Here is a 17564-nt window from a genome sequence, read left to right as displayed (position 1 = left end):
CGATTTTTGGCTTGGGTCACTGTCTGTGTGGAGTTTGCACGTTCTTCCCGTGTCTGTGTGGGTTTCCTCCGGGTGCTCCAGTTTCCTTCCACAGTCCAAAGATGTGTTACCTCCCCAGGAGGCAGACATTGACCTTACAAACCCCTCTCTTGCATATGCAACTGGGCATTTCCCTCTCCCCCATACTCCTTCATTGCTCCTTATTCCTTCCCTTACTCCTTCCTCTCCCTTGACTCCTTCACTCTTCTGACATCCCTCCTTTATTCCTTCCTCCGCCGTGACACTTTCCTCCACAATTGCATCCTTCTCCTTCTTACCCCTCCACCCCCTCAGACACCTTCAGCCCTCTGAACTTCCTCCCCCTTCCATCTTCACCCTCTCTTCCATTTTCACCCCCAACACCTTATGCTGGGTAAATCCTCCAGAAATGGCCCTTAACCAGTCCCATTTGGTTATTTAAGGGCCTCAACTGGGGCAAGGTTGGGCAGCTCATCTGAGGCCTTGCCCACTCCAGTGTAAAGTTGCTGCTAGGTCGGGGCGGACAGGAAGCCAGACGGAATCCCATCCCTGCAATTTCACACTCTCCCAACACTTAAAGATCTGCCAGCAGGGTAGGGTGAAATTCAGGCCAGAGTTATCAGAAGGACTTAATGAGACAAGAGAGCTAAAATTTGAATGTGCAAAATTCCTGATATGGGGATGCCGGGTGCAGGCCTTGCCTCTGAAAGGAGATGTCTGATACTGGGCCTCAGGCTGAATTTCCATCAAATTTGCAAAATGTGGACAAAGTTCAGGCCACGCACAGCTGACCTGGTAAGTGAGAGTTGGAAATGTCAGAGACTCTGAGGCAGCAGAGAAGATTGCCAAGTGTTCCATCTCACCGGTACTGGCTCTTCAGTTAATCACACTCCCCTGCAGTGAAGGTTTACCAGGCTGACTCTGGGGATGGCGGGACTGATGTATGAGGAGAGATTGACTCGGTTAGGATTGTTTTCGCTGGAGTTCAGATGAATGAGGTGGGGGGGATCTCACAGAGACTTATAAAATTCTAACAGGACTAGACAGGGTAGATGCAGGGAGGATGTTCCCAATGATGGTCTTGTCCAGAACCAGGGGTCACAGTCTGAGGATTTGGGGTAGACCAGTTAGGACGGAGGTGAGGAGACATTTCTTCACCCAAAGAGTGGTGAGCCTGTGGAATTCATTACCACAGGAAGTAGTTGATGCCAAAACATTGAATGTATTCAAGAGGCAGCTGGATATAGCACTTGGGGCGAAAGGTTATGTGGAGAAAGCAGGATTAGGCTGTTGAGCTGGATGATCAGCCATGATCGTAATGAATGGTGGAGCAGACTCGAAGGGCCAAATGGCCTCCTCCTGCTCCTATCTTCTATGTTTTTATGTTTCTAACTCCAGAATTTCTTATTTTTTTTCCCTTCAAGTATTCAATGAGCAGATCATCTGTTTTTGTTGGTGATGTTGGTTGAGGGATAAATGCTGTCCAGGACACTGAGAAGTATTTATCTGCTCTCCCTCATGCAGTGCGATGGAATTCTGTTTTTTAACATTCGCCTGGGAGGCAAATCAGCACCTTGGTTTAATGTCTCATCTAAAAGATGGCACTTCTGACCATGCAGCAGTCTGTCAATACTGCACTTGCGTGTCAGCCTGGATTAAGCGCTCAAGTCTCTGCAGTGAGACTTAGGGTAGCATTCCTACGTGTTTTGTGGCAGGAAGAGTGGCGACCCATCATTGGCCGGTCCCTCCGCTGTCAATGGGGTTTCCCATTATACGCATCTTCCACTGCCAGTGTGGGGTGAGGGGAGGGGAGGGGGGGCTTCATCATCAGCAGGACTGGAAGCTCCCACTGGCAGGAATGGTTGGAAAATCCCATCCTTGAGTTCAGAGGTTCAGAGGTGAGAGCGCTACCACTGAGTCAAGGCCCTTACTACCGGAGAGAAAGGAACAAGCTAAACTTTTATTTACATCATTCATGATGAAGAAAGAAGAGGAGAGGTTAATAAATACATTTTGGTCCCATTGTTGTGGAGAGATTCAACATCTACTTTTCAATCAATATCCAAATATGTAAGATGTTAAAAAAAGTATCACCAACTTTCAATGTATTTTTATTTGCCCCCCCCCCCCCCCCATTTATATTCAAATAAAATCCCCATGGATGGGACAGAAATAAGTAGCTAGCAGGCATGAGTGGCCCTGGAGATGCATTTTTTTGAGTACTAGTGTACTAAGGCACAAATTGCACTTAATCTAAGAGCACTTAAAATCAGATTTTGTATTCCATCTGGCATTGTTACTGTCAAATTATTCTGTTGATAAAAGCAACCACAATCATTTAAAATAAATACTAGTTTTAAATGTGATGTTATTCATTCTCAGATGGATTTCATGCATTTATGATTTTTTCTCACTTTCCCTCTCATTGCCTTTAGGTCACTACATTGTACCTTCAATCGGCTCCATTTTGAAAGATCATCACTTCTTAAATGCCAAAATAATCCTAAAACTCTGAGCTATCTATTCTCCTGCGGATGTGTGTAAATAGCATGTTCTCTCTGACATTAGATGTCCAACATCCTCAGCATTTTACAAATAATATATATTGTTCTTCAACCTCGGATACCAAATGTTAACTCGAGGCCCTTTCTGACCGAAAAGCATCTATTTTAGATCATGTCATCCAGACTGGCACTAGCAACCATCCTATGCAGCATGGTGGCACAATGGTTAGCACTGCTGCCTCACAGTACCAGGGACCCGGGTTCGATTCTGTGTTGGGTCACTGTCTGTGTGGAGCTTGCATGTCCTCCCCATGTCTGTATGGGTTTCCTCCGGTTTCCTCCCACAGTCCCAAAGATGTGCTGGTCAGGTGCATTGGCCATGCTAAATTCTCTCTCAGTGTAGCCAAACAGGCGCCGGAGTGTGGCAACCAGGGGATTTTCACAGTAACTTCATTGTGGTGTTAATGTGAGCCTACTTGTGACACTAATAAATAAACTTTATTACCAGGTTAAGTGCTCTTGTTACCAGGATGGTGGATAAAATGAAGTGACAAATTCTCAATAACAATAACAAGCCATCAGTAGATGCAGTAGATTTAAATTTTTTTACAGTATTGTGGTTTTCATTTTAAAATACACAAAAAAGGGCAGTTGCCCGATCAACCGTTTAGCAGCTTAAGGTTTGTGTAGAAGACGTTATTTGAAGAATCAGAGACTGTGGGGCATCAGGCTCACTAGATGGCGCATGCAGCATGACAGCTGATTCATGCTCTCTACACCATCGTTAGCTGCTGTACCAGAATTAATTAGTGTCTCTGCTGCTGTCACACACTCCAGTTCCCCAGTGTTGTGCGTGTATGCGAACAAGACATTTTTATCCACTACAGAATAGCAGAATTAAGAATCTCACAAAATAAGACGCTTCAGATACTGTAATGTTAACAGTGAATGAAGTTGATAGTATTTAGTTGTCAGGATGAATGTAATTTGTATTATCACATTAGTACCTCCAAACACTGGGGGGTCTCTCCATTTCATAGAATCAGAGAAGAGCAGAAGGAGGCCATTCAGCCCATCAAGCCTGCACTGACAACAATCCCACCCAGACCCTACTCCCGTAACCCCATGCCAGTTCCCCTGACACTAAGTGGCAATTTAGCATGATCAATTAACCTAACTCTCACATCTTTAGAGTGTGGGAGGAAACTGGAGCACCGGGAGGAAACCCACGCAGACACGGAGAGAACGTGCAGACTCTGCACAGACATTTCATGCAATTTTGAAGGGATTGTTGAAAATACTTCGCAATAAGTGGATCTAACATTAGCAGCAGAAAATCCTACCCACCCACATACACGCTCAAAATCAGATTGTATTCATCAATACTTTGCAGAATAATTTTTGAGTTTGTACTAGAACTTCAACAAGATATTAGGGAGTAAAAAAATTCCAAAAATACACTATAAAAATGTAATTAGTTACACCAAGCCAGATTCAGGAAGCACTGCTTATGGAAGAGGATTATTTACTATTACATGTATAGTCAAGATGTTAAAATGAACCAAATTTTAAAATTGCTTGGTATTTTTCCCCCAATCCGCTATAGATTGAATCATTTTGCTGTAAAATTGTAATTCTGAGACATTCACTTAAAATGCTTGGGACAATCCACACCATTCAGTCCAAAGATGTGCGGGTTAGGTTGATTGGCCAAGCTAAATTGCCCCTTAGTGTCCCGGGATGTGTAGATTAGAGGAATTAGCGGGTAAATGAGGGTTAGAGGGATTAGCAGGTAAATATGTAGGGATATGGGGATAGGGCCTGGGTGGGATTGTTGTCGGTGCAGACTCGATGGACTGGATGGCCTCTTTCTGCACTGTAGGGATTCTATGATTCTATTCTATTCTATGGTTCATTCTGACTTCAAAGTAAGCTATTTTAAGTCCAACTTGACAACACAGGGTACTATATACCTTGTTGGATATTTATATTGGATAGGGTAAATTTTAGGAATGAATGGGCGGGAAATCCTGTCAAGCGAGTTAACTTCGTCATCCAAATTTGTGAAATGCACTCCTGGTATAAAAAAACTCTTCCGATAGGCAGCACAGTGACACATGGGTGGCATGGTGGCACAGTGGTCAGCACTGCTTCCTCACAGCTCCAGGGACCCGGGTTTGATTCCTGGCTTGGGTCATTGTCTGTGCGGAGTCTGTATGTTCTCCCTGTGTCTGCGTGGGTTTCCTCCGGGTGCTCTGGTTTCCTCCCATAGTCCAAAAAACGTGCTGGTTAGCTGCATTGGCCATGCTAAATTCTCCCTCAGTGTACCTGGACAGGCGCCAGAGTGTGGCGACCAGGGGATGTTCACAGTAACTTCATTGCAGTGTGAATGTAAGCCTACTTGTGACACTAATAAGTAAACTTTAATATTATAAATTCTACCTTTATACATAAAAACATACACATGTTGCCAAAATCACTGTGGTTTTGGCCTCCAAATATGGCAGCTCAGCATGGAGACAACTAAGAAGGATGTCAGCAGTTATTGCCACAAGGCTCTCACACTCATGCTCACCCTTAATGTGACAGCTGGCAATCCATTCAATTTCCTCCTTGATTCACTTTCAGTTCGTTTCATCATAATACCAATTTGTCATATAAACCTTTCTGAATAAACACTGTAATGTGTCCTTGACAATGTACACAATCTAGAGTCTGCCATACAGCTTATAATATGTACTAATTTCATGGTGCGTTGAATGTTACACAGTGTCTATTGTAATGTGTATCTTTACATAATACACAATACATTGAATAATAAAATATCAAGCTACGTAGGGCAGGAAAAATACTCTGACTACTGTTCTTAATACAAAATGAACACTTAGGAATGAATTGGGTAATGTTAACTTAATCAGCTTTATTCAATTATCTTCCCAGATTGGTGGGAAATGTTCTATTACATCAGACGTTTTACCTGTGTTTATTTGCCTATGATAATCTTTTGGGTCTGCATGAATAGCCTTTGCATGTTTAACAGTATAATGCCCTTATATGTAAAAACAAAACACAATGGATGATAGAAATATGAAATAAAAACAGGAAACAATAGAAATACTCTGCAGATCAGATAGTATCTGTGGGGAGAGAAACCTTTCAGGTTGATGACACTTCATCAGAAAGGTTAATGTCAACTCAATTTCTCTCTCCATAGATGCTGCCTGACCTATTGAGTCTTTCCAACACTGTTTTCATATTGTCCTTACGCAGAATTTGCTTGAGAGTCTGTTATTTTTTCTGATACTGCTATTTCTTAACATATTTATATATATTTTGTTTTAAACTCAGCCTTAATTTTTCTGTTTGAATCTGAGATTTATTTCCTCTCAGCTGCAACTGTTCCAACATCACTTTCAACTCTAAAACATTGGGCAGAATTTAATGCCCTCCCCCATGGTAAGTTGAGTGCCAAGGGACATTTACTCAGCTGGGAGGGTGGTGGGTAGAGACCTTGTCACTTTCCCGCCTCCATTTCGATTAAGTGTGTAGTGGGAATGTCCATGGAAGGCATTCCCACCTCCCCCCCAAACACTAATTGAGGTCTTTAAGTGGAGAATTAATATCCATATAAGGGTATCATCCCACTGCCACTGGTATTAACCAATGAGTGGGTTGGGAGACTCACCAAATGGGCAGCATGATAAGCAAACATGCAAGCTCCTGGAGAACGGGGGTGGGGTGGGGGGGGGGGCAGGGGGATGGGTCCCTCATTCAAATGCACTCAGTACTTTATCAATGGACCTGGCATCAAGAAGAAGTGGGGTTGCTGAGAGCTATCTCCTTGCCCTTGCTGCTAGAGAGAGTGAGATTATCAGGATCTATTTTAAATCACTGCTTAAGGCAAAGGCTCCACCTTCTCAACAGAATTACTCTTCATGTCTCCATTGCCTGTTGCTTGGCTTCCAGAGGTTGATCTATGAATGGGCTTGTTGTGGTCCAGGCAACTTTCAACAACAAAAGCTGACTCAGTTCAAATCAGGGAATTAAATAGTACAGAAGGAAGCCAATTGGCCCATTGTGCCTGAACTGGATCTTTGAAACAGTTATCCAATTAGTTCTGTGTCCCTGCAGTTTGTCCATAGTCCTTTTCAATTATACACACCATCGACAAGGCACAAGTCAAGAGTTTGATGGAATGCTCTCCACTTGACTGGATGAGTGCAGCTCCAAAAACAGTCAAGAGATGTGATGCTACCCAGGACAATGCAGCCCGCTTGATTGCTACCCGTTCCATAAACATTCAATCCCTCCACCACCGACACAGTGTGTGCCATCTACAAGATGTATTACGGGAACTCACCAAGGCTCCTTAGGCAGCACCTTCCAAACCCATGACTGCTAACATCTAGAAGCACAAAGGTAGCTCGATACCTGGGAACACCACCATCTGGAAGTTTTCCCCAAGCCATTTACCACCCTGATTTGAAAGTGTATCACCATTCCTTCACTGTGGCTGGGTCAAAATCCTGGAACTCCCTCCCCAACAGCACTGTGGGTTTTTCTTACACCACATGGACTGCAGCAACTTAAGAAAACAGCTCACCACCACCTTCTCAAGGGCAAGTGGGATGGGCAATAAGTGCTGGGCTAGCCATAGAAGCCCACATCCCATGAATGAATTGACAGATTTAAAAAAAATAATCCCAATTCTTATCAGATCGCGAGCAGCCAGTGTATTTTAATATCTGTTACTGACGGACAATGCAGTCCTGACCCCAGCATCCAGTTCGCCACTGGACTTTCACAAAGTGCCATGAAGCTATGTAAATAAGCAGACCTCACTGTTGGATCAGCGATGTGAGCTGCAGGTCTTAGTGACGAGGCACCAGAACTTTGTTTTTGGCTCCTTGACCAACCGCAATGCAAAGTATTATGTTGAGGCTTTCAGAATTTCGGCTGAATTTTTCTTTTTAAAATTATTAGCAGTGCTCGTTGCAACCGACCAGGCAATCATATCACTCAGCGTTGCTACCAGGTCTATATAAAACCACTATAAGCTGTCTTGTAAGAAAGCGTTTCCATGGTAACAATGCTACTTTAAACGACTCGGGTATTTGAGTTACTGCAGCAAAGATTACCGAAATCTACTATTCATAAGTACGCAGTTACACTTTTTTGACTGGAGCGTTTAAAATAGAGGAAAATTGTATCGATGTAATGTAGATATATGAATATATAATACAGCTGTTACATATAGATATATTATAATATATCCATTATAGATATATTAATGTATCATTACTGTAATAATTGTAGATTTGCATATTAGTAACACTTTACTGAAAACATGAATTATTCCTGTTCTAATTCAATTTGCTGGACAAGATAAGCACTTTTACTCCTTCATAGCCAGGAACAGTGTGCATGGGCGTTCAGAAATTGTTCTCTGCTTCTGTAATGAAATAAGGTGCCACTTACCGCTTGAGCGTAGGCACCGTATGCACCAAATTGAATTGCCATTGGGTTGAACATCCCCATCTGCCCTGCCATTTGCTGCATGCGACGCATTGTGCGTTCCTTGTCGGTGTCTGCAAATTTTACCACTAGGCTCGAAGATGCCCCCTGAAAGGCAGAAAGAAGAAAGAGAAAAGAAATCAATAGAGTTGCCAAGCAGCGCCACCGTGACTCCGTGTAACCTCCCAGTCGTCTCATTGAGCCCTTGCTGCTTCTGACTTTGATTTGCAATATTTAGGACAGGAAGGTTGTACGTTTTCAATTTGTGAAAAACATGTTTTTGGTGATAACGGAGAGAACAAACAAGCTGTGGTTCATTTCTTTTCTGAGCATCATCTGTTATCGGCACAATCAAATTATCTGGACTGCAACACATCCTGACTCCTGGTCTTTTTAAAATTTCACTTTCATAATGCCTCCTTCAAGCAATCCCATTTCACTCTAGGCTTACTTTGGAGCCAGTTTATTAATGCTCGGGCTGCCGCTATAAGCAATAAAAGAACATACTTTTGTTTACAGATCCAGATGAGAACTTGTTTTCTTAAACTCTGTGGATAGTTGCGCACAGGGCAATCAAAGCAGTCTATTCTACCAAATGCGAACCCGACCAAGATTTGTGGCATTGTGAGTCGTTGCCACCCGAATCAAGTCGGCTGTTTTCAGGGACAGTCATGCAGTGGATTTAGGCTGGGTCAGAACATAGCTTTGAGAACAATGGAGAGTGAACCAGTGTAATGTGGACCAACTGTGATTCCGCGACCATTTAGAAATTCTTCACGGCACAAAATGAGTGATACTGAGCTAACTGATGAAATGCAATGCCTGATATTCTGTTTCATTGACCGTACTTTTGAATGATGATATATCAAGCTAAAAGAAAAACAGAAAATGCTGGAAAATCTCAGCAGGTCTGACAACATCTGAGGAGAGAGAATAGAGCCAACGTTTCGAGTTTGGGTGACCCTTCATCAGAGCTTTGTCTGCTCTGACGAAGGGTCACCCAGACTCAAAACGTTGGCTCTATTCTGTCTCCACAGATACTGTCAGACCTGCTGAGATTTTCCAGCAAATTCTGTTTTTGTTTCAGATTCCAGCATCTGCAGTATTTTACTTTTATATATTAACTTGATCTTTCTCTTCACCCTTTATGTAACTGCAACACTATATTCTGCACCCTCCCCTTTCCTTCTCCCCTGTTTACTCTATGTATGGTATGTTTTTGTCCGTATAGCATGCAAGAAACAATACTCTTCACTGTATGCCAATACATGTGACAATAACAAATCAAATCAAATATCAGATGTTGCGCCTGATCTGATATCACCTGTTTTGCATAACTTCTGGAGATGAATTTCTACCCTATTGAGTGATAATTGATACCTCTATAAAAAATGTTTTTAAAAAGTGCTCTTCCTGAATAATAATGCAATTTATGAAATGGAGGCACACCAATGGGCAGCACAGTGGTTAGCACTGCTGCCTCACAGCTCCAGGGACCAGGGTTCAATTCATGGCTTTGTTCACTGCCTGTGTGGGGTTTGCACGTTCACCCTGTGTCTGTGTAGGTTTCCTCCGGGTGCTCCGCGGAGTTTCCTCTCACGTTCCATAGATGTGCAGGTTAGGTTCATTGGCCATGCTAAATTGCCCCTTAGTGTCCTGTGATGTGTAGGTTAGAGGGATTAGCGGGTAAAATATGTGAGGTGACGCGGATAGGGCATGGGGGGGATTGTTCTCGGTGCAGACTCAATGGGCCGAATGGTCTCCTTCTGCACTGTAGGGTTTCTGTGGTTTCAATGATGTAAAGCATCAAAACCATTCTGAGGCAGCTACATGAGGAGTTAACGCCCACAGAGTAAGCCACCAGCAAGGTTGAACAGAGAACATAGACAAGTTGAATTAAAAATAAATGGTCACATGATGTCAAGTTTGAGTCTCAGAGTAGATGAGAGGGGAAAGGGAATGCTGCAGCTCGATGCAGCAAGGAGTTCCAGTTTTGAAGTCCTGAAACATAAATAAGGCAGGGTGGGAGCATACAGCGGGGATGCAGTGTAGCGGCTAAAGAACATGGAGAATGTGGTGCACTTGGAATAGAGGAGGAACACAATCAGAGGAAAAAGAACTATGACTGTATCACCAAAATAACAAGAAGTAGTATTCCTAGGTGGGTGCTGTTGGAAGCTAGGGGCAAGAGAAAGGCTTCTTGTCAAGTGTTAACTTGGTTATTTTCTATATAATTCCTCGGAGCACTGGGATTAACTTTGATGAATTGTTTTCAGTTCTCGTTTCAAGAGGCTGTAACAGGGACTCAAGGTAGTTAGTCAAAATGTCTTAGATTTTCAGGACCCAACTAGGCACAAAAAGACATAACATAAACCCAATACATAAAACATATGACTTTTATATAACACAGCAAAACATAAATCTAATGATGGTTTGATACTTAAACTCAGTATTTTGATGAGCAAGTGCACACTTTTCAGTCCCTACCCCATTCCGCTGTGGAATGTTAGTGTTTGAATGTGTAATGTGTTTTTATTAAATTCCTCCCTATTATTTCACCAAAAAACACTGATCCATCTATTTTATTACCCTACAGCACAATTTTAAGGCAGTTGTTATTTGTTTTTCATGGGTGAGAGCAAGTCATGACTGAAGATGATGGAACCTCAATTGTTATTCCGCTTGTATTTAGCATTAAACCTGTCAAAGTCAGGAGTTTGAACAAGCTCCTTTGCAATAAAAAGAGGAAAATGCCGGAAATACTCAGGTCAGGCAGCATCCATGGAGAAAGAAGCAGAATATAGTGTTCCAGTTCGATGAGCTTCCATCCGAGCTGGCAAACAATTAGGGTTGCAGCAGGTTTGAAGCAAGTCCACAGGCAATGTAAGTAGGTGGGGAGGTGGGGATGGGGACAGGGGCTGTGGGGAGACAGGCGAACAAAAGGGAAGGTCTGTGATGGAGTGGAAAGCAGGAGAGATTAAATAACAGAAGGGATGATGGATTAAGGAAAATGAAGTGGCAATGGGGCCATCAAGAAACAAGTAGATGGTTTTAGAGGAAAATAAAAGCAAAATGCAGAAGATGCTGGAAATCTGAAAAATGGAAGCAGCGACGAGTGAACTGTAATTGTTAAACTAAACGTTGAGTCCAGAGGCTGTAAAGTGTCGAACTGAATGATGAGATAATGCTCCTCGAGGTTCTGTTGAACTTTGGACAGCAGGCGTTGGTAATAATTCTGCCATTGCCATTTACACCTCCTCAAGACACATGAAATTGTAGAAATCATAGAAACCCTACAGTACAGAAAGAGGCCATTCGGCCCATCGAGTCTGCACTGACCACAATCCCACCCAGGCCCTACCCCCATATCCCTACATATTTACCCACTAATCCCTCTAACTCATGCATCTCAGGACATTAAGGGCAATTTTTAGCATGGCCAATCAACCTAACCCGCACATCTTTGGACTGTGGGAGGAAACCGGAGCACCCGGAGGAAACCCATGCAGACACGAGGAGAATGTGCAAACTCCACACAGACAGTGACCCAAGCCGGGAATCGAACCCAGGTCCCTGGAGCTGTGAAGCAGCAGTGCTAACCACTGTGCTATCGTGTCGCCCAATGTCTAAACATTGTTTAGACTATAAGACCATAAGACATTGGAACAGAAGTTGGCCATTCGGCCCATTGAGTCTGTTCCGCCATTCAATGTGATCATCACTGATGTGATATAATCTTTACTTGCCCCTTCCTTTGTTGCATTATTTCATTGTCCCTTTCATCATTTAATCTTGCCTACCTTCCAGACTATCATAGACATTGCGTTTTGTTCTTTCCTTCCTCTCCGCCTTTCCCCGTCTCTGTTACATCTCCAGCTTTTGCCACTCATGATGAGGGCTTGATGACCTGAAATGTTAACGACTTCTCTCTCCAAAGGTGCAACCCGACGCGCTTAGTGTTTCTGGCATTTTCTGACTTGTTGCAGATTTCTAGCATCCACAGTATTTTGCCTTTGTTTAAACTCCTTTGCAATTTGGACAACAGGCTTTTAATCACTCTTAGCTTTTTGTGCCATTCTGAGAAGGAACAGATGGCTTAGCTGCCAATTTTGGGTGGTTTTGGCTTTTCACCATGAGCTCCGTTACATTGGAGGGAGATGGGTTAGAGCCATTTAAATTTATTTCAAGACTGACTTTTATGTTTTTGTTTTTAATCCAATCTTTCATTCCCCTCAGACCTTTGACAGTTTTACTTTGACTGACCATCTGGAACTGTGCTGAGCTATTCTGAGGCACTCACCTCTCCACTTGCAGATTTTTGCAAAGATAACAAATTAATGACCTGCTATTTGTGAAGGACACAAGGGAGTCCTGTAGTTACATTCCCAGGTTAGGCTGTTGTCCAATGAGGGATTGGTCAGTGTGGTCTCATATACCACTTACTGGAGCGGCCACACCATTGTACCGAAAACAATACTGTATCCACATCATACCCAGAATTTCGAGTGCAACCTTCTCCTTGTATTTTTCTGTCCATTTTCTCACCAGAAATACATCTAATGGGCTTTTGAATCCATTTGCATTAATGACTTTCTCTGACAATTCATTAAACAACACCTTTTGGGTGGAAAAGTTCATCCTAACTTCCTCCCTTTAACATATGTTCCCCTGGTATTCAAATATTTCATTATGGTGAATATTTTAATTTCCCTTCATAATCTTCAAACCTCAATTGAGTCACCTTGAAGTCTCCTCTTTTCCAAAGAAATCAAGCTCAGCTTCCTTAACCTTTATACATAATGGTGTGGAGATGCCGGCGTTGGACTTGGGTGGGCACAGTAATAAGTCTCACAACACCAGGTTGAAGTCCAACAGGTTTATTTGGTAGCACGAGCTTTCGGAGCACTGCCCCTTCATCAGGTGAGTGCATAATTTAATTGGTTCAAATGCTTGCTTCGAGTACATTTGTTGTCCAAATCAGAAAATCTCCAGCAAACAAAGATCATTTTACTTCTGATTCTACACAGACTTCTGCATGTCTACTTGCTGCACTGCAGAGGCTAACAAGAAGAATTTCACAAGACAACATATAGACGTTATTCCAACTGATGCTCCTTAATCTTACATATCCTGGAGTAAAGTATTTTTTAATGTGCAAAATCATTTCCTGCTCATCATCATTAGAATAATTTCTTAATTGCATTAAATTTGTATTGCAATGTAAAATAAAGTGAAGTGTGCTAATTTATTTGATTAATTCAAGTTAAGCAAATAACTCATTGGCTCCCAAATGTTCGTCAAAAGTCAGAAGTGCCCACTGAGAAGGAATTTTTGATAAAAAAGAATGTGAATGTGTTACCATTTTCATTCAACTGTGTAATTAAAACGCATATATAGTTTATGGTAAAAGTTCTTGATCTGTCATTTCCTTTGTCTACATTGTGGCTGGCAAGTCTGTCAAATTTCATTTTCTTAATTAATCAATTATCCTTCTTTGTCCATTATTAGTTAAATTGCTGTCCATTTTCTTGTATTTACCAATCATATTAAACACCACTTTTACTGCCAATTTTAATTTTCTCCCCAATTACTTTCAATAAAACAACAATTCTCTCCAATGATGTTACGGCAAAATAAAAATCATGAAGACACAGCCACCATGACACCCCTCAGCTGTTCTCAGGCTGAACTGAGGCGAAGGTTTTGATAATAGTGTCAATGTCTGGATAATGGATGTTCCCAGACATAAAATGACACAGGGATTACCAGCATAAACCTATAACTCCCCTCCACACAAAGAGCGATCAGCTTGTGGGATAAACTTCCTGATATAGGGAAAATATCTCAAATTATTTCAGAAACTCTGTTTATAGTAGAACTCTGACAAGATGCCAGAGTCTCAGACTCAATTTCAACAGCCCAATCTTTGCTCTGCACCTGCATCACCTCCATCTATCCTCCCTTCCCAGGTCCACTGCGCTCTGTCCCAGAGTTTAACTATATTTTCATTTAATTTTCTTTCTTTTCTCAATCAATCTTCATCCCTCGCCCACCTACCTACCTAAACTCTCTGTCTGCCACCTAACCTCATTCAAAGCCTCGGACCTGAGCTTCATTTGCCCTATATGGACCAATTGTACATCTGATGAGGGCAGACACACAATCTAACCTCCTCTTCAATAGGCAGTACACAGTAGCATAAAGGAAGGGCAGCTGGTGGCATAGTGGTAATGTCACTAGGCTAGTAATCCAGAGGCCCAGGCTAATGCTCAAATCCTATAATGGCCGTTGGTGGAATGTAGATTCAATTAATAAATCTCAAATGTAAAGCTAATCTCAATAATGGTGACCATGAAACAGTCATAAATTATCATAAAACCCCATCAAGTTCACTAATACCCTTTAGGTATTAAGGAAATTGGCCATCTTTAACTGATCTGGCCTATATGTGACTTCAGATCCACAGAAATAGCCCAGCAAACCCTTGAGTTCAAAGACAATTCAAGATGGCCTTGCCAATGACACCCATATCCCATGAAAGAATAAGTTAAACAAATCAACCGGTTAATTTAGAAAACTAAACAAGAATGCTACTTTTTCAATGCTTTAGTCATGTTCAAGGGAAGTGACCACAGGGAATGGCAATTGACATTAACAATATTCTTTTACATAAAAGTTCCAGAGAAGTTCCAGAAAGGTCAGTTAAAAAGTCCATGTGAGGGTGTGACTCATACAGCCCATCTCACTTTAGTAATTGTACAATTTGCCCAGGTGCTGGCATATCATCAGATGTTTTTTGCTAGGATACTGTTCCATAATGAGTAAATACTTCTTATTTGAATAATTCATGCATAGTCACAGTAACTATGGAGGTCTTGTAGTGCAGTGGGTGATGTCCTTCCCTCTGAGCCAGAAACTCTGGGGTTGAGTCCCATTCCATGACTTGATGGCCATGGAAGATGTGTCCATAACATGGCTAAACAGGTTGATTATGAGCCTGTAAATCCTTCCAGAATGCTTATGCCAGATGGTTAGATTGGGAGAATGTCTTGGTCAGCCATGTTTGATACAGAGTGGTGGCCCTCAAGCTATAAGCCTCTGGGCAACAGGCTGGTGACCTGTTCCAGAAAAATCTAGTAATGGAAACAAATGTAAGCATGTGCTTTGTCCGCCTCATATGCCACCAACTGTGAGAAGAAAGAAAACATTGCAGTGCAAACGTCATCACGTACCATCACGAACAATCGTCCACGGCTACATCCCTCTCGATAGCCTTTTTTTATATTCATTAATCATTAATTGCCCATCCCTAGCTGCCCTTGATACTGCTCTTGTTACTTGAAAAGGTTAAATCACTATAATATTAACTAATTTGCTATATGTTCATTCCACCTATCCATTACTCAAGTCTACTCAATTAAAGTTTGCTAATTTTTACTAATGTTCTATATTCCTCCAATTGCAGAAAAAATTAATAATTTATGTAGGAACATCATTTATGCACTGTCACTGATCCAGAAACATGAAGCATGGGGTAAATTTTCCAGTCCTGCCCACTGTGGGAATCATCTCAGGAGGGACGAACAATTTGACAGACAGTTGAAAGGTCTGTTGACCTGGGGTGGGAATTTCTGAGACTGGAAAATCCTGCTCCATGTTTCTGTGGGGTAGATGGTACAAGTTAGCACTCCTGGTGCATAACTTTGCAGCCATTGAGAGCTCAATATGCTCAAGTTATGGTGTATGTGATTTTCCATCCTGCACTCATCAGGACATTGACTCGACTAATCAGAGTCCACTTGCCAACCAATCAGTGCTCTTTTCTCATACAGTATAAATTGTTGTTCCATTTACATTTGATATTCTTGTGAATTGTCCTGGTGAGCGCAAGCTGAAAAACTTTGACAACATGTTCTTTTTCAGAATATTCAAATTGTGCACTGCCAAATGACTATTTTTCATCCATTCATTTTACTAGGCAGGTAACTGTGTCTGTTATAATGAAGCAACAGAGATCACCATACTTAAATTCCAGATACATCATCTCATTCTATAAGCTCAGTGTTAATGAAATGGATAGATGGCAATTGCTAACATATAATATTCTTTACCAGTTAAAAGTGGTTCAGTTCCCTGAGCCCAACTCTTAGAATTCTGATTTATTTTAAAAAGATGTATAAAGTATTCTAGCATTGTCTTCATGAACCAATTTCAAAAGGTAACATGAACCTGTTTTGACTTGTAATGAAAGATCCCTGAGAAACACTCCACTACTTGATCAGCTATGTTAATAACTGCTTATTTTAGACAGATGTCTGGACATCTCTGAAACCATATTGAGATGTGCAGCTGTGGTTTAGTCAAGCGGATAAAACAATCAAAAAGACATTATAAGGGATGCATCACAGAAAAACTAACATTTTAATTGTAGTTCGTAGATAGTACTGATCATCTTAAAACTTTCCCACCCCACTCATCCTTACATCAGCTGATCAGTGATCTCTCTGTATTTCTCCCCACAATGTCCATTCACTTTTGAACAAGGCCCTTGCCATCCATGAGCTTATTATGAATGATTACATCCATATCATGGCCTTGATAGAAGCCCAGCTGACAGATGAAGAGACTTTTCTCCAATGGAGTCATTGGAACATACAGGTTGAGCAAGCCGTTGCATGCTGCCACTATCCAGTGGCTATGTGAGTGGTATTTTCCAATAATGGGATGCTGCCATCAGGCCAGAAAGACATTCTGCTTACCACACAAATAAAAAAATGAACTTCAGTGCCGGTGCAATGCCAGGTACCAATGATTGGGTTGACTGAATCAAACAGATTGTTCCTTTGGTTGTTCAGACTTTACTCAATCAGTCCTTGCAAAACCCCACAAAAGGTTCTGCTGCCTGATGTGATTCCGCGATTGGGCAGCATATGATAAACAATCCTGAGAGTGCAAATAGCTACACTGACAAGCACTTAAAGATAAACAGTCAAGCTCGTAATGTAGCTCATTTGAGCTTGATAGAAACATAGAAACATAGAAGGTAGGAGCAGGAGGTGGCCATTTGGCCCTTCGAGCCTGCTCCGCTATTCATTACGATCATGGCTGATCATCCAAATCAATAGCCTAATCCTGCTTTTCCCCCAAAACATACGTTTCTAGATAAGAATCCATTCTTATGAATCTTTCCTGCAGCTTCACATCCTTCCTAAAGTGTTGTATCCTGAACTGGCTGCTATACTCCAGTTGAGGCCAAACCTGCGTTTTATTTAGGATTAACCTGACATGCTTGCTCCTGAGCTCTTCGTCCCTATTGTTCAATCCCAGGATGACGTTTGCTTTATTAATCGTTCTCTCAATCTGCACTGCCACCTTTAATGATTTGTACACATCTACACACAGGTCCCTCTGCTCCTGCCCCCCCTTTTAGAAATGTATCCCTCCTCACAGTTCACAATACTCCTACATTTTGTATTGTCTGTAAGTTTTGAAATTGTGCCTTATGCACCAAAATCCAGGTCATTAATA

At 41.9% G+C, this 17564-nt stretch overlaps 1 protein-coding gene across 47 annotated transcripts in view; it reads right to left on the bottom strand.

The window, feature by feature from the left end:
• celf4 (CUGBP, Elav-like family member 4) overlaps positions 1–17564 on the bottom strand; it is a 1189091-nt gene that overhangs the window by 161733 nt on the left and 1009794 nt on the right. For 29 of the 47 annotated variants that reach the window (XM_078220798.1, XM_078220789.1, XM_078220922.1 and 26 more), the window contains one exon: positions 8001–8144. In XM_078220798.1, the coding sequence (XP_078076924.1) occupies positions 8001–8144 (144 nt within the window). The remainder of the gene's footprint in view (positions 1–8000; positions 8145–17564) is intronic. The other 18 variants (XM_078220843.1, XM_078220941.1, XM_078220826.1 and 15 more) reach the window with 1 other exon arrangement.

This window comes from Mustelus asterias, chromosome 1 (assembly GCF_964213995.1).
Source record: "Mustelus asterias chromosome 1, sMusAst1.hap1.1, whole genome shotgun sequence".
NCBI lineage: Eukaryota > Metazoa > Chordata > Chondrichthyes > Carcharhiniformes > Triakidae > Mustelus > Mustelus asterias.
Note: the sequence above shows the minus strand (reverse complement) of the source record. Positions and strands in the feature narration are given on the sequence as shown.